Source organism: Somniosus microcephalus, chromosome 6 (assembly GCF_052327205.1).
Source record: "Somniosus microcephalus isolate GS21.2 chromosome 6, FLI_Smic_1.0, whole genome shotgun sequence".
NCBI lineage: Eukaryota > Metazoa > Chordata > Chondrichthyes > Squaliformes > Somniosidae > Somniosus > Somniosus microcephalus.
The window spans coordinates 185,839,760-185,862,813 of record NC_140992.1 but is presented as its reverse complement, the minus strand read 5'-3'; the positions used below and the strand labels follow the sequence as shown (position 1 = coordinate 185,862,813).

Genomic DNA, 23,054 nt, shown 5'->3' with positions numbered 1-23,054 from the left:
GGTCATCACAGCTGAGCCCACCAGGCGTCCAATCAAGCACTTCCAGCAGTGGCCAATGGGGTCCTAAGTTGTTCCTCCAACTGATTTGAAGAATCCTGATAGGTCCAACGGGACTATTGGGCGGGAGTTGTTAAAGGAGCACCACCTCCAAGAGAAGGTGTCTACCAAACCTTTTATTGTTTGGGAAAAGGGGAGGAATCACCCACTCATGACATCCTGCCTGCATCATGTGTTAGTAGTGTGATGAAATATCGCAACACAATTTACATCATTGTATTTGTAAGATAAAACAAAATGGGGAAAAAAACCTTGCCAAACCTTTTTCCAACACACAAATCCAGACCCCATTCAAACCCAATATCCAAAATTGTAATTCTACACATCAAACTGCGGTGGTGAAATTCCATTTTGCCAGCTCTTTTCCCTCTGATTGAGGTTGAACTGACAACACATGGAGATCAAATCTGTGACGCTGACAGCCCAACAGCACTTGGTTACAATATCTCACATGCAAGAAATATAGCTTAGTACTTGAAAACCACAGGACAAGTAGGGACAGGTAAGATCATTCAGCTTCTCGCAGCTTAGCCACCCAGAACAAACCTACAGTTTACCTTCCCACCTCCCTCCGCCTATCACAGCATCTAACTCTTTCTTAAATGACTCGCGAGGTTTCACGATACCCAGGAGTCCATTCCATGTGATGGTCACTCTTCGCAGGAGGAGCTTCCTGCCACCGTCATTACTTTGAACATTTCCTTCCACCATCCTATTGACACAGTTTGAAGTAGTGTTTATACTGCTTACTCCCTCCTGTGTATTTCATTGCGATCGTCTCCTCTCACGGCTTGACAAGCCCAAGTTTCTCCAGTTCTTTCTACATAACTGCTCCAGGGGCCACTGGTAGCCCCAACAGTAGATTGTTGAGACACCCAACCAGACAGCGGAGTTGAAACCCCAGTCTTGAATGAATCCAGTCTTAAACCCCTCCCATTCTGCCCTCTTGCGCATCCCGGATTTTAATTGCTCCACCACTGGTGGCCGTGCCTTCAGCTGCCTGGGCCCCAAGCTCTGGAACTCCCTCCCTAAACCTCTCTACCTCTCTTTCCTCCTTTACGATGCTCCTTAAAACCTCCCTCTTTCCTGTCCTACGTTGAAGGTGCTATATAAATGCAAGTTATTGTTAAGAAACGCTGTCAGGACCAAACTTCTGCCCTATGCCCCGGCTCATGATTCCCTACACAATAGGCCCATCTGGGACAACAAACCCATGCAGAGCCAAGGTGCACTTCAAGAGGAGGAGAAGAAATCTAATCACAACTTCTACAAACCAAAAAAACCCTCCTGGCTGGGATGGTGATCAGAAATCTTGGAAAAATCCCACACTTTTCACTCCAAGCTGAACCGAGACTCTGTCTAAATTTGAGTATTGCAACTTTCCAGGTTGGAATGTGTAACAATTCTTGTACAATGCAGACTAGGAATCAGTAAGTTCTGGGATAGCTGTGTACAGCCCAGTTGCCAAATTGTTAATCCACGGGCTTTATTGAGTGCTTGAACCAGTTTCGAAAAGCACAATGTCTGGCTTTGTGTGCATTTTTAAGAAGCTCTCAGCAACAATATACATCATTACAGCCTGAGCGTCTTCATGCTCACACTCTGGACTTGATTCATAGAATCATACAGCAAAGAAGGAGGCCACTTGGCCCATCGTGCCTGTGCTGGCTCTTTGACGAGCTATCCAATTGGTCTCACTCCCCCGCTTTTTAAAATTAGTTTTAATGGGATGTGGGTGTCGCTGGCAAGGCCAGCATTTATTGCCCATCCCTCGTTGCCCTTGAGAAGGTGATGGTGAACTGCCTGCTCTTTCCCCATAACCTTAATTCTGAAGCATTTTAACACATCCTATGTCCGAATCTGGACCAGAAAACCTCCAAATGTTTAAAAGCAAAATACTGCGGATGCTGGAAATCTGAAATAAAAACAGAAAATGCTGGAAATACTCAGCAGGTCAGTCAGCATCTGTGGAGAGAGAAACAGAGTTAACGTTTCAGGTCGATGACCCTTCGTTTAACTTTTTCCAGTTCCGAGATGAAACAGGTTTTTAAGCAAATGCAGGAGCAGGGAAAGGGGGGAGGAGAGGAAAGAACAAAAGGGAAGGGCTGTGATAGGATGGAAGGCAGGAGTGATTAAGAGACAAAAGGGATAATGGTGCAGGTAAAAGGAGATGGTAATGGCACAAGTTAAGAAACAAAAGATGACTCTAGGTGAAGTGTAAATGGCAGAATGATCGACAGCTGCCATGTGGGAAAGAGGGAAAACAAGATAGGGGCCTTCCATCCTATCACAAAGGGTCATCGACCTGAAATGTTAACTCTGTTTCTCTCTCCACAGATGCTGACAGACCTGCTGAGTGTTTCCAGCATTTTCTGTTTTTACTCCAAATATTTAAGTTGGAATGAATGGAAGTTGGGAGGAGGAAAGGAAGGAACATTTAAACTTGTTCTTTAATGAATTATCTGAATTTCCTGTATAATTAAGGCCTGTTTGTCCTTGTTTTGTTCAGGTTCCCACTCTAGTGAGGTGAGCCTGCCCCAAGGATGGGCAATAAATGCCAGCCTTGCCAGCGACGCCCATATCGCACAAACAAAAAAAAACCCAACTGCTGCCCAATTTGCCTCAAACTGCTCCCCACTGGTTATTCCCGACCCCTTCCCTCTGCCGCCCAGGTAATTTAGGGGAAATGAAAGAGCTCAGCGGGATTTTCCTGGTGTAGATGAAGTACTGAGGCAGTTTTCCAGCTATGTGTGGCTGACCAGGTTTTGGTGGCTGTTTCTTACCTGGTCAAGGTCTATCAGTTGAGGATAGGCCCCGGGCATCTGCACAGCAATCTTCACAATATCTTTGGGTGGTGGCATGGTGGCTTCAGTCTGTAGAGGCCGTGGGGCAGGCTCACCTCACTAGAGTGGGAACCTGAACAAAACAAGGACAAACAGACCATAATTATACAGAAAATTCAGATAATTCATTATAAAAGAAGTTTAAATGTTCCTTCCTTCCTTCTTTCCCTCCTCCCCAACTTTCATTCATTCCAACTTAAACATTTGGAGGTTTTCTGGTCCAGATTCTGACATAGAATGATAGAATAGTGCAACAGAGAAGGCGGCCATTCGGCCCATCGAGTCTGCGCCAGCTCTTTCAAAGAGTAATCCCGTTAATCCCACTCCCCCACTCGTTCCCCATATCCCTGCAATTTTTTCTCCTTCCAGTATTTATCCAATTCCCTTTTGAAGGCTAATATTGAATCTGTATCCACCACCCTATCAGGCAGTGCATTCCAAATCCTAACCACTATTTGCGTAAAAAGCGTTTCCTCATGTCGCCTCTGGTTCTTCTGCCAATCACCATCAATCTATGCCCTCTCGTTATCGACCCTCCAGCCATTTGGAAACAGTTTCTCTTTATTTACTCTAAACCCTTCATGATTTTAAACACCTCTGTCAAATCTAATCTCAGCCTTCTCTGCTCTAAAAATCAAATCAAATCAAATCAACTTTTATTGTCATTGTTAGTGCACAAGTGCAGTACAACGAAATATAGGCTTGCGGCTCCCGAGAGTGTACATTTGGATTAAGACATTTAAACGTTCAACATACATTTAAACATTCAACATACATTTGGCTTGTAGTATATTATCATAATGATATACCTATCAATTCATTCCATGAAAAGCGACGAGTTAAGATAGTAACTATAGGTTTTTATTGGCTAAATAACAGAGCCCACCCTCGTGGGTGATCAGTTCCAACAAGGAAGAATACTAGCCAAGCGGTCACCTTTATACCTGGGCAAGCAGGCGGAGCCATGGGCGGAGTCAGCTGAGGTATGCCTAGGTATAACAGCGTGCGTGGCAAGAGGTAACCTTGTGTAGTGATAACAACAGTGTAAACAGTGATAACAACAGTGTAACAATAGTGAACGGTTGTGAACGATAACAGTGGTTTACCACATTCACCCCTTGTTTAAAATTGAGTCCGGCGGGGTGAAGTGTACTACCAGTTCGTGTATGTCAGTCTATCAGGAGGCCTCGTAAGCCTTTCTGACCGGCGCAGCAGCGGCGGCGGTGGTGCAGTATCCGATGTTAATGCTGGTGTCTGCGTGGTCGACGAAGGCCCCTGGGGTTCCGGCATGCCGCCTACAGGAGCTGGATTTGGGGGAGTGGTGGGGGATAACGGTGGTGTCTCAGGGGTGCCCGAGGGTGCGAGGTCTCGCAAGAAGACTGTGTCTTCCCGCCCGTCTGGGTATTCCACATAGGCATACTGGGGGTTGGCGTGCAGGAGGTTCACCCTCTCGACCAGGGGGTCCGTTTTATGGGTCCTCACTTGCTTCCACAGCAGGACGGGCCCCGGAGAAGTCAGCCATGTTGGTAGCGAGGTTCCCGTAGTCGACTTCCTGGGGAAAACGAACATTTGCTCATGAGGGGTGGCGTTAATGGCGGTACAAAGCAGTGACCGGATGGAATGGAGCGCTGCCGGGAGGACTTCCTGCCAGCGAGAGGTTGGGAGGCCCTTAGACTTTAGGGCTAAGAGGATGGCCTTCCAAACTGTCGCGTTCTCTCTTTCCACCTGGCCGTTCCCCCAGGGGTTGTAGCTGGTGGTCCTGCTCGCAGCAATACCTCTCGCGAGCAGGAACTGGCGAAGTTCCTCGCTCATGAAGGATGAGCCCCGGTCGCTATGTATATAGTTCGGGAACCCGAACAAGGCGAAGAGGTCGTTCAGGCATTTGATGACCATGGTACTGGTCATGTCTGGGCAGGGGATGGTGAAGGGGAAACGGGAGTACTCGTCAATAATGTTGAGGAAGTACACATTACGGTCAGAGGACGGGAGGGGCCCCTTAAAATCGATGCTCAAGCGCTCGAAGGGACGGGTGGCCTTGATCAGGCTTGCTCTGTCCGGCCTATAGAAATGCGGTTTACATTCGGCACAGACTTGGCAGTTCCTGGTCATAGTCCTGACCTCCTCGATGGAGTAGGGCAGGTTGCGGGCCTTAATGAAGTGGTAAAATCTAGTGACCCCGGGGTGGCAGAGGTCATTGTGGAGGGTCCGCAGTCTATCACCTTGCGCGTTGGCGCATGTACCTCGTGATAGAGCATCTGGGGGCTTGTTGAGTTTACCAGGCCGGTACAAGATATCGTACTCGTAGGTGGAGAGCTCAATTCTCCACCTCAAGATCTTGTCGTTCTTGATTTTGCCCCTCAGCTTGTTATTAAACATAAAAGCAACCGAACGCTGGTCGGTGAGGAGGGTAAATCGTTTGCCTGCCAGGTAATGCCTCCAGCGTCGTACCGCTTCCACAATCGCCTGGGCCTCCTTCTCGACAGGGTCTCAGGGTCCTTGAGAAGAAGGCCACAGGTCTCCCCGTCTGGTTAAGGGTTGCAGCTAGGGCGAAGTCAGATGCATCGCTCTCCACTTGGAAAGGGATGGACTCATCCACTGCGTGCATTGTGGCCTTCGCAATGTCTCCTTTTATGAGGGAGAAGGCTGTGCATGCTTCTGCTGTCAGGGGGAAGGAGGTGGGCTTCATGAGGGGTCTGGCTTTGTCCGCATAATTGGGCACTCATTGGGCATAGTAAGCGAAGAGCCCCAGGGTTCTCTTCAGTGCCTTTTGACAGTGGGGAAGGGGGAGCTCCATGAGGGGGCGCATTCTTTCGGGGTCGGGGCCGATGACTCCGTTCTCTACTACGCAGCCGAGGATGGCAAGGCGCGAGGTGTCAAACACACATTTCTCCTTATTGTAAGTGAGGTTCAGCCGTTGCGCCGTACGGAGGAATTTCTCCAGATTAACATCGTGGTCCTGCTGGTCGTGGCCGCAGATGGTGACGTTATCTAGATAAGGAAACATGGCCTACAGCGCGTTCTGGTCAACCATCCGGTCCATCTCCCTTTGGAAGACCGAAACCCCGTTGGTGACGCCGAAGGGAACCCTAAGGAAGTGGTAGAGGCAGCCATTCGCCTCGAAGGCGGTATACTGGCGGTCCTCAGGGCGGATAGGGAGTTGGTGATAGGCCGACTTAAGGTCGATGGTGGAGAATACCCGGTACTGTGCAATCTGGTTGACCATGTCAGATATGCGGGGGAGGGGGTATGCGTCCAGCTGGGTGTACCGGTTTATGGTTTGGCTGTATAGTCGATGACCAGGCGGTTTTTATTGCCGGTCTTAACGACTACGACCTGGGCACGCCAGGGGCTGGTGCTCCTCTCGATGATGCCCTCCTTCAGGAGACGCTGCACCTCAGAGCTAATAAAAGCTCTGTCCCCGGCGCTGTACCGCCTGCTCTTGGTAGCGACGGGTTTACAGTCGCGGGTGAGGTTAGCGAACAAGGAGGGGGGCGGGACTTTGAGAGTGGAGAGGCCGCAGGTGGTATGCGGCGGCCGGTTTAAAAACTGCTGGTTATAGACTGTGAGTGGGGGGAGGGGTCCACCGTATGCCAAAGTGACACTTTGGAGGTGGCATTGGAAATCCAGCCCTAGTAGGACGGCAGCGCAGAGCTGGGGCAGGACGAGAAGTTTAAAGTTTTTATATTCCGTGCCCCTAACCGACAGGGTCACCACACAGTATCCACTGACGTCTGTTGAATGGGACTTCGACGCCATCGAGATCCGATGGCGCGTTGGCCGGACAGTGAGGGAGTAGCAGCGCACCGTGTCTGGGTGAATAAAACTCTCCGTGCTCCCGCTGTCGAACAGGCAGGTCGTGGCGTGGCCGTTTACCTCGGTGTCCATCATGGACCTGGACAGATGATGCGGGAGAGCTTGGTCAAGCGTGACGGAGGCCAGTGTATGGCTGAGTGAGCTGCTGTCGTCGGCAGGTGAGGCGGTGGTCGGGTCTGGAGACAACATGGCGGCCGAGTGCGGCGAACAAAATGGCGGAGAAGATGGCCGCCCCCACGACTCACATGAGGCACTGCTGGCATCTGTGGCCTTGATCAAAGATGGCCGCCCCCACGACTCACATGAGGCACTGCTGGCGTCTGTGGCCTTGATCAAAGATGGCCGCCCCACAACTCACATGAGGCACTGCTGGCGTCTGTGGCTTTCCCTCTGCAGGCGTTCGTGAAGTGGCCTTTTTTTCTGCAGCCGGAGCAGGTCGCATTCCTTGCAGGGCAGCGCGCCCTTTGATGTCTCGCCTGGCCACAGAAATAGCAGCTGGCGGCCCGATCGTGGGGCTCCGCTGCCGCAGCAGGTCCCGGGGGTGGCGGTCCCGATCGATTCCGGGACACCGACGCCGTAGTAGGTCCCGGGGCGGCGGTGCGAGGGTATTGCGGCCGGAGTCGGGCCCGAGTCCCACGGTCGCGCAGCACTGTACCCAGAGTACGCCTCGAGGTCCCGATGGGCCACTTCCAGGGAGCGAGCGAGGGCTGTAGCTGCTTTCAAGTCGAGGTCCTTTGATTCAAGCAGTCTTTGCCGTGAGTAGTCGGACCGAAGGCCTTTCATGAAGGCATCACGGATATTTCCTTCAGCATGTTGTGCAGCCGATACAGCTTTAAAGTCACAGTCCCTGCCGAGTGTTTGTAGCGCCCGTAAAAATTCATCTACAGACTCTCCTGGCTGTTGCGAGCGGGATCTTAGGAGATGTCTGGCATACATTGAATTTACTGGGCTCCGGTACTGCTCTTTTAGCAGGTCGAGGGCCTCCTCGTATGTATCAAGGTCCCGGATGAGTGCAAATACTTTAGGGCTCACCTGGGCGGTCAGAACTCTTAGTTTGTCGGCTTCCGATGGCACGCCGGAGGCTACCAGGTAGGAGTCAAAGCAGCTCAGCCAGTGATCGAAGTCGAGGGCTGAATTCGCTGCCTGAGGGTTTAGATCCAGGTACGGCGGTCGGAGGGCTCGCAGCCAAGTCGGCTGCTGGGGCTGGTCAGTCATTTCAAAATTTAGCCAATAAAATTGATATACCTATCAATTCATTCCATGAAAAGCGACGAGTTAAGATAGTAACTATAGGTTTTTATTGGCTAAATAACAGAGCCCACCCTCGTGGGTGATCGGTTCCAACAAGGAAGAATACTAGCCAAGCGGTCACCTTTATACCTGGGCAAGCAGGCGGAGCCATGGGCGGAGTCAGCTGAGGTATGCCTAGGTATAACAGCGTGCGTGGAAAGAGGTAACCTTGTGTAGTGATAACAACAGTGTAAACAGTGATAACAACAGTGTAACAATAGCGAACGGTTGTGAACGATAACAGTGGTTTACCACACATAAATATGACCATAATAAAGTGCATTGGCAGATGTGCAGGCTTTATAGTTTATTTGTGGAGTTCAGTAGGATGACAGCCCTGGGAAAGAAGCTGTTCCTAAATCTGGTCGTACGGGTGCGAATGCATCTGTAGCGTTTTCCAGATGGTAGGAGGGCGAACAGACTGTGGCTGGGGTGGGTAGGGTCTTTGATGATCGACCGTGACCTCCGTAGACAGCGTTTCTGGTATATGTGCTCTATGGTCGGTAGCCGGGTGCCGGTAATGCGTTGGGCAGTTTTGACTACCCGCAGCAGGGCTTTCCGGTCATAGTAGCTACAGCTGCCATACCATACTGTGATACAGTTTGTCAGGATGCTCTCTATAGTGCAGCGGTAAAAGTTAGAGAGGATCAGGGGTGACAGATTACATCCCTTCAGCCTCCTTAAGAAATATAGGCGCTGCTGGGCCTTCTTCACCAGAGAGGAGGTGTTGAGGGACCAGGAGAGGTCTTCCGTGATGTGGACTCTGAGGAACTTAAAGCTGTCCACCCTTTCCACCACAGCCCCATTGATGTGGATGGGGGTGTGACTTCCGCCTTTGGACTTCCTGAAGTCCACAATGATTTCTTTTGTTTTCTTGGTGTTAAGGGCCAGGTTGTTATCGGCGCACCACTTCACGAGATGCTGGACCCCCTCCCTGTAGGCTGACTCATCGTTGTTGGTGATCTGGCCTACTACCGTGGTGTCATCCGCAAACTTGATGATGGTGTTGGAACCATTAACAGCCACACAGTCGTGGGTGAAGAGGGAGTAGAGGAGGGGGCTCAGCACACATCCTTGTGGGGCCCCCGTGTTCAGGGTCGGGGGGGGGGTGGGGAGGTGTGGTTACCTAATTTGACAGACTGGGGTCTGTTTGTTAGGAAGTCCAGGGTCCAGTTGCAGAGGGAAGTGTTCAGGCCAAGAGTTTGGAGTTTGGTGGCCAGCTTGTTGGGGACGATAGTGTTGAATGCTGAGCTGTAGTCTATAAACAGCATTCTGATGTAGGTCTCCTTACCATCTAGGTGATTCAGTGCCGAGTGTAGAGCAGTTGTGATTGCATCCTCCGTTGATCTGTTTGCACGATAGGCAAACTGGTGTTGGTCAAGGGAGGCAGGAACACTGGCTTTGATGTGGGCTAAGACCAGTCTCTCGAAACACTTCATTATGATGGGTGTGAGTGCGACAGGTCGATAGTCGTTCAGGCACGTCACAGCCGTTTGTTTTGGCACAGGAATAATGGTAGCGGTCTTGAAGCATGTAGGGACTACTGCCTGGGCCAATGACAGATTGAAGATGGCGGTGAAGACATCAGCCAGCTGATCAGCACATTCCTTGAGTACCCGTCCAGGGATGCTATCCGGTCCAGCAGCCTTTCGTGTGTTCACTCCGCGTAGAACACCCCTTACGTCGGAGGTCGACAGAGTGAGCACCTGGTCTTCTGGGGGTGGCAAGGCTTTGGTAGCCGGCTCCATGTTGTCCCTGTCGAAGCGAGTGTAGAAGTTGTAAGCTCCTCTGGAAGGGAGGCATCGCTAACCGGGGGACTGGTGTTTTTGCCCTTGTAGTCAGTGATGGACTGGATGCCTTGCCACATGCGCCGGGGGTCCGAGTTGTTGCGGAAGTGATCCTCTATCCGCAGTGTCTGTTTCCTTTTGGCAGTCCTGATACCCTTTTTTAGGTTGGTCCTAGCTGCACTGTAAGCCGCCGCGTCGCCAGATTTAAATGCTGCGTTGCGTGCTTTCAACAGTGAGCGGACCTCTCCGTTCATCCAGGGTTTCTGGTTGGGGTATGTCCTGATATTTTTATGGGTCGTGACGACCTCGACGCAGCTGTTGATGTAGAATAGCACTGTGGATGCGTATTCCTCGATGTCATTATGGGCAAACATGCCCCAGTCAGTGCGTTCGAAGCAGTCCTGAAGCTCCGATACTGCCCCCTCTGGCCATACTTTCACTGCTCTCACTGATGTTCTCCCTCTTTTGATGAGCGGTTTGTATGCCGGGGCGAGAAACAGGGAGAGGTGGTCAGACTTCCCAAGGTGGGGGCAGGGAATGGCCTTATAAGTGTCTACAATGCTCGTGTAGACTTGATCCAGTGTGTTCTCCCCTCTTGTGGGGCAGGAGACATTCTGGTGGAATTTCGGTAGTACAGTTTTTAGGTTTATGTGATTGAAGTCCCCCGCGACGATAAAAGCTCCGTCTGGGTGCGCAGTTTGTTGTTCGCTGATGGCCCTGTAGAGGTCCTTCAGTGCTAGTTTGGCATTAGCGTGTGGTGGGATGTAGACCGCAGTGATGATGACAGCTGTGAATTCCCGAGGCAGGTAGAAGGGTCTGCACCTTACCATGAGGAATTCCAAATCAGCCGAGCAGGATCTATCAATTATATCAGTGTTAGTGCACCAGGCATTGTTAGTGTAAATGCACAAACCGCCTCCCTTGCTCTTACCGGAGTCTGCAGTTCTGTTGGCGCGGAAGACCGTGCGTCCTTCTAGTTGTATGGTGGTGTCAGGGATGCCGTTGTTCAGCCAGGTCTCTGTGAAGATCATGGCGCAGCATTCCTTTGTCCTTTTCTGTGTGGAGAGATCCAGTTTGATCTCATCCATTTTGTTCTCCAGTGACCTGACGTTGGCCAGGAAAGTACTTGGGAGGGAGGGTTTGTGTGGGGCCCTCTTCAGCCTGTTTTGGATACCTGCTCTCTTACCCCGCTTCTGCTTGCATTCCCTGCGCGGTCTGCGCGGACTTCCGGCTGGGGAAGGACGCCACGCTGGTCCCAGGGGTCGGGCGATGTCGGGAGGCAGATCGATGTCGCCGAGTGTAAGCCGCATGCAGTCGGCCCCGATGTCTAGGAGCGTCTGCCGGCTGTACGGTAGGTCAGCCTTTAACTCCCGAATCAGCAGAGTCCAGAAGAGACTCAGAAGGAGGGTGAAAATGCTCAGTCTCGGGAGAGACAAAGCCGCTGCGTCCGTGCGCGCCGCCATCTTTCTTAAGAAAAGAAGAACTTTCTTAAGGAGAACAAGCCCAGCTTCCCCAGTCTTTCCATGTAACTATAATCCCTCATCCCTGGAACAATTCTAGTAAATCTCTTCTGCACCCTCTCCAAAGCCTTCATGTCCTTCCTAAAGTGTGGTGCCCAGAATCGGACACAATACTCCAGCTGGGGCCGAACCAGTGTTTCATATGGTTTAGCATAACTTCCTGGCTTTTGTACTCTGCCTCTATTTATAAAGCCCAGGATCCCATATGCTTTATTAACTGCCTTGTTAACCTGTCCTGCCACCTTCAAAGGTTTGTGCACAAGCACCCCCAGGTCATTATTCTTGTACCCCCTTTAAAATTGTACCATTTAGTGTGTATGGTCTCTCCTCATTCTTCCTACCAAAATATATCCTCACACTTTACTGCATTGAATTTCATCGGCCCTGTGTCTGCTCATTCCACCAGCCTGTCTACGTCCTCTTGAAGTCTATCACTATCTTCCTATCACTATCTTTGTCGGTGTTTTCTACACTTACATGTTTCGTGCCATCTGCAAATTACGAAACATACCAAGAACAGATTTTTATAATCGATCAAAATAAAAAAAAATTTCTACTTGTGCATTTTTACGATTGTCATCATAATTATGCTTGAACGAGGCGAGAACATATATTGAAAGGGTTTGTTGTATTTTTAAGGATATGACCATCCAATTAGACGAAGGAAAGCTCAACAACATGATGTACCTTAACTTCCAAAAAGCATTTGATGTTTTGCATAAAAGGTCACAATTTAAGCTTAAATGAGTGAGTTGAATGGGGAAGGAGGAAAGGCCACAGAACAGTATAAGCCGAAGTGGTTGTCAAGGAGACAGACGCACTCGATTTTTGACATGTAGGGGAAGAGGACAATTGGAGAGGAAATAAAGAAAAATGTAACATTTGTGTTGCATTCTTCAATTTTTCCTAAAAAATGTTTAAAGAAATAGTTCCCTCCCCTCCCCCACAATCTCCCGCCGCCCAAGCTCAGTGGGTAAGTGGGTCGTCTTGTTTCCAGGTTCAGCTGGACAGAGGTGTGCAAAAGTGGCCACGGGATGACCTAACTATGGAATATTCTACTTGGAATGTCCCTACCAGTCAGGAACTGTCCCATCTCCCCTCAGTGCCCTTCTACAAAGACATGGACCGAGATAGGAAACCCGTGCTGCCGATGAGAATGGATCTTCAAACACCCTGCGATGCCATCTTAAGGTCAATGTCAATCAGGCAGAGAAAAAGAAATTCTTAACTCAAATATAACTAGATTTGGGCACCAATGGGCTCGCTGCTCTTCTTAAAGTGACACTGTTGTTGTTGAACCCCTTTCCACATTTCTAAATTTTCTAAAAAAAAACTGTCTATATGAACACCATATGTTACAGGGGATACAACCAAAAGAAAGACTTGCATTTATATAGCGCCTTTCACAACCTTAGGACATCCCAAAGCATTTTACAGCCAATGAGGTACTTTTGAAGTGTAGTCACTGTTGTAATGTAGGAAACGCAGCATCCAATTTGTGCACAGCAAGCTCCCACAAACAGCAATGCGATAATGGCCAGAGAATCTGTTTTGGGTGCTGGTGGTTGAGGGGTAGATCTTGGCCAGGATACCTTACAGCCTTCCGGACTCAATATCGAGTTCAACAATTTCAGATCATAACCTCGGCCCGATTATATTTTGATATTTTTTATCCACACTTTTGGTTTGTGCCTTTTCCTTTTTCCTCTCTCCCACACGGCAGCTGTCTCTCACTCTGCCAGCACATTTCACACTTCATCTCGAGCCATTGTTTGTTTCTTTACCGGTCCTATTACCATCTCGTCTCACCCTTAATATCTCTTAATGTCTCTTCTTTCATCCCCTCCCCCATTTCCCAGCCCCCAAACTGCCTTTTAATCTTTTCATTTCCTGCCCCTTTTTTCCTCAGTTCTGAAGAAAGGTTTCGACCCGAAACGTTGACTCTATTTCTCTCTCCACGGATGTTGCCTGGCCTGCTGAGTTTTTCCAGCGTTTTCTGTTGTTATTTCTGTTAACACTCTTGCTGTGTAGGTTGTGTTCTTCAGAGACCATTTCTGGTTTCTGGAATTGAAGCTGCAGCTAAGGAAAATTAGGCTTGTTCCCTTGGGAAAAGGAGTGAAATTGACCCGGTTGAAGTTTTCAGATTACAAAAGGGAACTCCTGGGAAAATAGTCGACTGTGGTGTAAGGCTGAAATAGCACGGGATCCGAGTCAAAAATGAGGAAGTCAGCAGCAAGAAGGGACGTTGTACTGAACGCTTTCACTTAAAGAGGTCATAGAGCGGTGGAGTAAATTTTTTAAAAGTTTGTTCCTGAGATGTGGGCGTCGCTGGCAAGGTCAGCATTTATTGCCCATCCCTAATTGCCCTCATGAAGGTGGTGGTGAGCTGCCTTCTTGAACCGCTGCAGTCCGAGTGGTGAAGATACTCCCCCAGTGCTGTTAGGGAGGGAGTTCCAGGACTTTGACCCAGCGACAATGAAGGATCGGCGATATACTTCTAAGTCAGGGTGGTGTGTGACTTGGAGGGGAACTTGGAGGTGATGGTGTTCCCATGCGCCTGCTGCCCTTGTCCTTCTAGGTAGTAGGTCGCGGGTTTGGGAGGTGCTGTCGAAGAAGCCTTGGCGAGTTGGTGTCGAGCTTCTTGAGTGTTGTTGGAGCTGCACTCATCCTGACAAGTGGAGAGTATTCCATCACACTCCTTACTTGTGCCTTGTAGATGGTGGAAAGGCTTTGGGGAGTCAGGAGGTGACACTCGCTGCAGAATACCTAGCCTCTGACCTGCTCTTGTTGCCACAGTATTTATGTCACTGGTCCAGTTAGGATTCTCGTCAATGTTCACCCCCCAGGATGTTGATGGTGGGGGATTCGGTGATGGTAATGCCGTTGAATGTCAAGGGGCAGTGGTTAGACTCTCTCTTTTTGGAGATAGTCATTGTCTTGCACTTGTGTGGCACGAATGTTACCTGCCACTTATCAGCCCAAGCCTGAATGTCGTCCAGGTCTTGCTGCATGCGGGCATGGACTGCTTCATTTTCTGAGGAGTTATGCATGGCGCTGAACACTGTGCAGTCATCGGTGAACATCCCCACTTCTGACCTTATGATGGAAGGAAGGTCATTGATGAAGCAGCTGAAGATGGTTGGGCCCAGGACACTGCCTTGAGGAACACCATGTTACCATGGAGACCACTGAAGCAAGCTGTTTAAACCGGTTCATGAGATAATTAGGTGTGAACCCAGAGAGAGAAAAAGGACGGAGGGATATGGTGAGAAGGGCGGTTGAGTGGTCAAGAAATGGGGCTGATTGGGCCTCAATAGCCCTTTCGTAGAATCATACAGCACAAAAGGAGGCCATTCGACCCATTGTGCCTGTGCTGGCTCTTTGAAAGAGATATTCAATTAGTCCTTCACCACTGCTCTTTCCCCACAGCCTTGCAACTTTTTCCCCTTCAAGTATTTAACCAATTTCCTTTTGAAAGTTATTATTGAATCTGCTTCCACCATCCTTTCAGGCAGTGCATTCCAGATCATAACAACTTGCTGGGTAAAAAAATGTTTCCTCATGTCCCCTCTGGTTCTTTTGCTGATTACGTTAAAACTGTGTCGTCTGGTTACCGACCCTCCTGCCAGTGGAAACTCCTTATTTGCTCGATCAAAACCCTTCATGATTTTGAACATTTCTAGCAAATCTCCCTTTAACATTCTCTGCTCCAAAGAGAACAACCCCAGCTTCTGCAGCCTCTCCACGTAACTGAAGTCTCTCATCCCTGGTACCATTCCAGTAAATCTCCTCTGCACCCTCTCCAAGGCCTTGACATCCTTCCTAAAGTGTGGTGCCCAGAATTAGCCACAGTACTCCAGCTGAGGCCTAACCAGTATTTTATAAAGGATTAGCAATAAAATTTCTTTGCTTTGATACTCTATGCCTCTATTTATAAAGCCCAGGATCCCGTATGCCTTTTTAACAGCCTTCTCAACTTGTCCTGTCACCTTCAAATTAAATGCGCTACATAAATGCAAGTTGTTATTGAATGTTTCTGTTGTGCCACAGTGAACAGAACTCTAGTTGTGGTGTGACCAGCTCCCAACACAGTTTCAGCATGACTCCCTCTGCCTTACACTCGACTGATTTAACAGCACAGTTCAGAACTCCCTTTGCTGTGTTGATTACTCCTAACAGAATCCAGTCTGCAAAGCTTCACACACCACTTCCCCTTGCCGATGGAACCTTCTCCCAGGCCTTGTAGTGATAAAGGATGTTGAAAGCTAGCCATTGTTTACTCCACTTATACAAAGATTCATCCCAGTTATTTCAGCCTCCAACAACTCAAAAACTTCCAATACCGCTACCCAGTCTAATTCAAAGTGGCTAATCTATCGACATGTTATTGAAAAGCTTGCAGAGTGTGTCACTTCCTGTGCACAATCTTTGGTCACGCTTTTGTGATATTTACTACTGGAAATTGCTACTTCAACATCTCCCATTCAATGTTGCTGGGTTGGTGGTCACAGTGCAGTAGCAGGCCGTGTCCACCAGAGATCGCTGTGGAGCCAAGTCTCTCTTCCAACGAGGGTCGCCATCTTGCACATTAGCAGCAGCTGGCACAGGGAAAATGAACGTCATCGAAGAGGGGGAGTCCGTCCGGGCCACTTGCCTGGGGTTGGGGGGGGGGGGGGGACGGGCGGGGGAAGTGGGCGATATGTCTCATCTCACTGGGTTTACCAGTCGCCAGTACGACAGCAGCTCCAGAATGAGCTGTGGAAGCGGGAACCCCTAGGGTAGGGAGCCCGGATCCCGGGAACCCCAGACAATGGTAACTTTTCTTTTTAACTTCTTGCTCGAGCCCCTTACACAGGGCGCCAAGGAGGGGCAGACAGAGAAACTCCGCTGTCCCCCTCCCTGATATTCCCCAATGGGGGGCAGACAGCAGATTTTCTGACTGCACTGGGGCAGCCAGGCACCCCCGTTCAAATGTGGTGCCCGCTCACTGACCCCAGAGAGTTCGGCAGAGTTGGCGCTGGAGCAGGTCAGTTACGCCAAGCCCATGGATTTTCGGGGATCGTATTCCTTATTCCTACAGAAAGGCCTCATTCAATGGCATTGATTTTTCCCAGGCCAGCTGACCGGATCCATTCCTCGGGAGTGCTCCACACTACAGGCAAACTTCAACATCAGCAGAACGGTGCAGAGGAACACAGATTAGAGACAGGGCCTTTCCGTGCCCCTGCACTCTACTGGAAGTGGGGTCCTCCATTAGCATGAGACTGTGATCCTGAAGTGGAAGGATTGGGAGATCATGATCTCCTACACAAGCCCTTTGCCCCACCATTGCAGCTGTGCCTTCAGTCGCCTGGGCTCCACGTTCTGTAACTTCCTCCCTAAACTTGTCCGCCTCTCTCTCCTCCTTTAAGAACCTATGTAAACCCACCTCTTTGACCAGGCTTTTGATCCCCCCTCCCCACCACTAGCTCCTTCTGTAAAGTCCGCACCTCAATAATACACGGACTTCAGGAGAACAGTTTAACAGGTACTTTACTGAACAGGAGGGTAACGTCAGACTGAAATACAGAAGCCTGCTAGGGCCTTTTATACAGGGGTGGTGACTGCCGGTACTGCAGGCTAAACCCAGTTCTTCCCTTAAAGGTACTTACACAACAATTCCTCCCCTTTTAGATAAACAGTACATAACATTCATTTAACAACTAAATAATAACTAAATTACAATTTTCTGGATACTATATACATCAACTGAAATAATCATTTATAAGTTCAGTCTTTGAGGAGGCTTCCTGATCCTGACTGGATAGCGCCTTTCTCGAGTATCCAGTTCTTGCGGTGGAGTTGATTCTGGTTCATTGTCATCGGTTGGTTCGTCAGTTTCCAATACCACTGCTTCTGAGGTAGATGCAATCTGTACTTCGGGTTGATTACCAGGTGCACCTTCTCGTGGTATGGGTTTGGCTTGTTCCTGTGACTCTAGAATCTGGTCAGCATGGCGCCTCACGATGCTCTCTCCAACGTCCACTGTGTACATTAGTGGTCCCTGCTGTGTGCATATCGTTCCTGGCTGCCATTTTTCTGTTCGGTAGTCGCGGGCCAAGACTGGTTGCCCTATCTTGAAGCTCCTGGTTGGCTTCTCATTTAAGTGCTGGAATTGCTTTTCCTCAACATCTCGTCTTATGTTTGGTTTGAGCAAATCCAGGCGACATCTTAGCCTTCGGTTGAAGAACAGTACGGCTGGAGCTTGGTTGGTGACTGCATGTGTCACATTCCGGTAAGCAAACAAGAAATTATCCACCTTGTGTTGTAGTGGTATGTCGTCATTATACATTGTCTTTATGGCCTTTTTAAAGGTCTGAACAAACCTCTCAGCCAATCCATTTGGGGCAGATGTGTAATGTTTCACCCCATTATTCTTCAGGAACCTCCGGAAATCCTCAGACACAAACTGTGGCCCATTGTCGGAGCAAATCTGTTCTGGCAACCCATTCCTGGCGAAGATGGTCCTTAGGACTGCAATAGTTTTCTCCGTGGTGGTGGAGGACATTTTAATGACCTCTGGCCATTTCGAATGGGTGCCCACAGCGATTAGAAACATTGAGTCCATAAATGGACCAGCAAAATCAATGTGTACCCGTTGCCATGGAGATGAGGGCCACTCCCATGGATGTAGCGGGGCCTGTGGTGGAGCGTTTTGGACCTTCTGGCATCCTGTGCATCTCTTGGTCATATGCTTGATTTCTTTATCGATTCCCGGCCACCACACAAACGCCCTGGCTAGGCTCTTCATTTTTACCCCTCCCAGATGACCCTCATGAAGCTCATTGAGCACTCTATCTCTCAACTTAGGTGGAATTACCACTCGGGATCCACACATCAAGGTCCTCCGGCACACTGACAACTGTTCTCTCCTTGGCGAGAATGCTGGCAACAGTGAGTCGCCATATGCTGGCCATCCCTTCACCGTCAAATCATAGGCCCGAGAGTGTGTCGGGTCATTTCGGGTTTCCTTCTCTATACTCGAGTTTGTAACAGGCAAACATTCGACTATGGTCGCATGGAATATCTCAACAGGGTCCACTGCAGGTGCTTCTTCTACCGTAGGCAACGGTAGGCGCGACAACCCATCAGCGTTTCCATGCTGTTTCGTACCCTTGTACTCTATGTCGTACTGATGTGCCCCTAGAAAAAGTGACCATCTTTGCAGCCGTTGCGCCGTCATCACCGGAACGCCCTTCTTTGGGTTAAAAATGGAGACCAGGGGCTGATGATCAGTCAGTAGGGTGAATTTCTGCCCGTGCAGATAGTGATTGAACTTCTTCACCCCCCACACCAGGCTGAGGGCCTCCCTGTCAACCTGGGCGTAGTTACGCTCGGCTGAGGTTAGCGAGCGCGACGCAAAGGCTATTGGCCTCTCTGAACCGTCAAGGAATTTGTGTGACAGTACCGCTACAATGCCGTAGGGTGACGCATCACATGCCAACCGAATCGGTAGTGTTGGGTTGTAGTGGGCCAATACTTCTTTTGAAGTGATTAGGCATTTACATTCCTGAAAGGCACGCTTACACTCATCACTCCATTTCCATGTCACTCCAGTTTGCAGCAGGGCGTTCAGTGGGTGCAGAATTGTAGATAAATTCGGCAAGAACTTATGGTAGTAGTTCACCAACCCAAGGAACGACCTCAGTTGCGACACATTTTCCGGTGCTGGAGCCTTGACTACAGCCTCAATCTTGTCCGGCGACTTATGCAATCCTTCCTCATCAATCATGTGGCCACAATACGAGATTTGTCTCCTGAAGAAATCACATTTGGGGCGGTTGGCTCGTAGCCCATATTCCTGTAATCTCGTGAGCACCTGTTCCAGGTTGGCAAGGTGTTCACTGTCATTTTCGCCCGTAACCAGGATGTCGTCCAAATAACACTGGGTCCCCGGGATCCCTTGCAGGACTTGTTCCATCGCCCTCTGCCAAATAGCCGGGGCTGATGCTACCCCGAATACCAGTCGATTGTACTGGTAAAGGCCTTTGTGAGTGTTTGTCGTGAGGTATTTTCTAGATGCTTCTTCCACCTCCATTTGTAAATACGCTTGGGCCAGATCAATCTTTGTAAAACATTTCCCTCCAGATAGTGAGGCGAAAATATCTTCTATCCGCGGAAGTGGATACTGTACTGTGTGCAGGACTGGGTTCACAGTCGCCTTGAAGTCCCCACAGATGCGAACCTTCTTCGGCTCCCCAGGCGTGCTGCTCAATGCTTTCTTCATTACAGGAACGATGGGTGTGGCCCACTCGCTCCAGTCCACCTTGGACAGCACACCCGAACGCTCCAGACTCTCCAGTTCAGCTTCAACGGCTGGGCAGATCGCGTATGGCATCGGTATGGCCTTAAAAAATTTTGGGTTTGCGTTATCTTCAATCTTTATGGTTGCCTTTACTCCTTTTAGAGTCCCAAGTCCTTGTTGGAACACCTCTTCCGCGTCAGACAGAATTTGTGACAGACGTCATCATCCTTTTTGTCAGTCACAGTTAGCGCCTGAATGGAATGCCAATCCATTTGTATTTTTCGGATCCATTCACGTCCCAATAATGGTGGTCCTCCATCTCGTAGTATATACATATATAGTTTCTGTGTTTCCTTGCCGTTATATTTAACTGGCACCCTTATTTTTCCTCTGGGGTAGACCTTTTGCCCTGTGTATGTCTTCAATACAATGGACATGTCCTTTAAGGGTATGTGTGAGAATAGCCGCTCATAGTCTCGTCGATTCATGACAGTTAGGGCTGATCCTGTGTCCAATTCCATCTTTACTGGGGACCCTGCTATCGTGAGGGTGACCCAAATGGTTCGGTGATCCTCCTTTGCGATCACGTTGTGTAACTTTAGACAACTTAGTCTCCTGCTCCCGGAGTCATTATCACTCTCCTGATCTTCCGAACTACTGTCTGTCAGTTTCTTTACTTTCCTGTACTGTTCCTTAGTAGTTCTTGTCGTGTTCGTTTTCTTTCCCGACCTGCAGACTCTTGCTGTATGTCCCATTTTTCCACATTGCCTGCATACTTTGTCCTTAAACCAGCAGTCCTTCTGCTCATGGGTTGTTCTGCTGCAGCGATAGCACTTTCATGCTCCATACGCCATTTCGTTAGCGCTGTATTCTTGTGGTTTCTGTTGCATTTCCGCAGCTCCCCGTGCTGCTGCTTCGTAGGATACTGCCACGCTGAAAGCCTGTTCTAACGTCAGGTCCTTTTTTGAAAGTAGTCATTTCTGGGTTCCTTCACTCTGGAGCCCGCAGACAAACTTATCCTGTAAGGTGTCTGCCTGTCCTGCTCCGAACTGGCAGTGCTTCGATAACTTGCGTAGTTCCGTAAGATAGTCAGCATTGCTCTCATCTTTGTGCTGGTTTCTTTTATGTAACTTGAATCTTTCTGCTATCAGCAGCGGTGTAGGGTTTAGGTGTTCCTGTAAGATATTAACAATCTCCTCAAAACTTTTCTCCATTGGTTTAGCTGGGGTAATTAAATTCCGCAATAGGCCGTACGTACTCGCGCCCATCAAATTCAATAATACCGACGCCCTCTTTCCATCGGCCACCTCATTTGCCTTGCAGTACACTTCAACTCTTTCCACATACGTGGTCCAGTCTTCTACCTCGTTGTCGAAAGCAGTGATACTGCCACTTTTTGGCATCTTGGGTGATTTAAAATGGCGCCTCCCATGCTTTTTCTTCTTCCCCAATGGAATAAAATGGCGCCTCCCGCGCTTTTCCTTCTTCCCCAACGGGATAAAATGGCGCCTCCCGCGCTTTTCCTTCTTCCCCTTGCTGCCACGCTGCTCCTAGCGTTCTACAGGGTAATGGCGGCGACCCGCGGCTTCGGCGCGTCTTGCTTTCCTTCCCCCCGTTTATTTTCTCTCTGCTCCCCGGTTCTTGAGCACCGACCACGCCCTGTGCGCTCCACCCTCTCTCTCTCTTGTTTTCTTTTCCCGGCGACGCTGTGTGGCCCGTTTTGTAGAGCCGCTCGATCGAGCTGGAGCCCGCCGCAGTCCGGAAGGGTCAGCGCACTACCTGCAACAGCACGATTTGCTGGAACACCTTAACTGGGGAGCCAAGCACAGCTCTCCACAGCCTCTCCCACAATTCTCCGAACACCGATGAATCCTTTGGGCGGTTGCCCGCGGTCGACGCCCGTTGCTCAGACTACGACCTCCAAGAAACCTCCTCTCAGGGTGAGATCCCCGTGAGATGATGCAACACTGCAGGTGAGTTCGAACTTACTCGTCGCCACTGTGAAGTCCGCGCCTCAATAATACACGGACTTCGGGAGAACAGTTTAACAGGTACTTTACTGTAATGTCAGACTGAAATACAGAAGCCTGCTAAGGCCTTTTATACAGGGGTGGTGACTGCCGGTACTGCAGTCTAAACCCAGTTCTTCCCTTAAAGGTACATACACAACACCTTCTTTGACTCATTGTCCAGTTTTTGGATTATGCCTCTGTGAAGCGCCTTGGGACATTTTACCAAGCTGAGGGCGGGAGTGTTGCTCGACTCCAAATGAGTGAAAACGTAAGCTTTTTAAAAAAAAAAAAATTCCTGCAGTTTTCCCTCCATTTTTCTTCTCTTATCCCTCTCATTTTGGGTAGAGTTCTGTAATTGGAGCTTGGGATCGAAGAGCTTGTTGCACAATGTACTCAGGAACAGCTGGATGGGATCTTTGCCAGGGGTTGTGGGCGGAGATAAATCAGGAATGTAATGGGAGCTCTGTGAACAGACATGTCTAATCATATTCTGACAGGTCATTGGTGACTCTGCCCATCCACACACAATCCAGCCTGTTAACCCTTAAAGAACCAAAAAGTCCTCACTGCACTTCAAGTGATAGCAATATCTGGTCAACGAGAAGCAAATACAAGAACTGGAGAGGGTGCAGAGAAAAGCATAAAGGGAAAAGTTATGAGGAAAGGTTAGAGACAGAGAGAAAGAGAGAGAAAAAGAGACAGCTAAAAAAGAGACAAAAAAGGAGTGAGAGAAACAAAAAAAGAGAGAAAAAGCAAGAGAGAGACAGAAGAGGGGAAAGAGAGAGAGAGAGAGAGAGGGGGAGAGAGAGGGGGGGAGAGAGGGGGGGAGAGAGGGGGGGAGAGAGGGGGGGAGAGGGGGGGGAGAGAGAGAGAGAGAGAGAGAGAGAGAGAGAGAGAGAGGGAGAGAGAGGGGGGGAGAGAGAGGGGGGAGAGAGGGGGGGAGAGAGAGGGGGGAGAGAGAGGGGGGAGAGAGGGGGGAGAGAGAGGGGGGAGAGAGAGGGGGGGAGAGAGAGGGGGGGGGAGAGAGGGGGGGAGAGAGAGGGGGGGAGAGAGAGGGGGGAGAGAGAGGGGGGGAGAGAGAGGGGGGGAGAGAGAGGGGGGGAGAGAGAGGGGGGGGAGAGAGAGGGGGGGAGAGAGAGAGGGGGGGGAGAGAGAGGGGGGGGAGAGAGAGGGGGGGAGAGAGAGAGGGGAGGAAGAGAGAGAAAGCTTTACACTCTTAAAAGGTTGAAATATTAAATAATATTGACAAAGTAAACCCAGAATTTTACTTTAAAATAAGACTTCAATTTAGATTGGTGAATAAGTACATTTGAAACAAATAATAGGAGGAATTTCTTTATGCAAAGGGTGATAAATGTTTGGAATAACTTGCTGGGTGGAGTAAGAGATAAAAGCAGTGGGAATGTTCACAGGACAGCTGGCTGATACAGTGCGGGAGACTCAGAGTA

At 49.6% G+C, this 23,054-nt stretch overlaps 1 protein-coding gene across 3 annotated transcripts in view; it reads right to left on the bottom strand.

The window, feature by feature from the left end:
- The window catches only part of elmo3 (engulfment and cell motility 3), a 215,650-nt gene that overhangs the window by 152,057 nt on the left and 40,539 nt on the right, over positions 1-23,054 (bottom strand). For all 3 annotated transcript variants that reach the window (XM_085991016.1, XM_085991015.1, XM_085991017.1), the window contains exon 2: positions 2,841-2,973. In XM_085991016.1, the coding sequence (XP_085847142.1) occupies positions 2,841-2,918 (78 nt within the window). In that variant the 5' untranslated portion in view covers positions 2,919-2,973. The remainder of the gene's footprint in view (positions 1-2,840; positions 2,974-23,054) is intronic.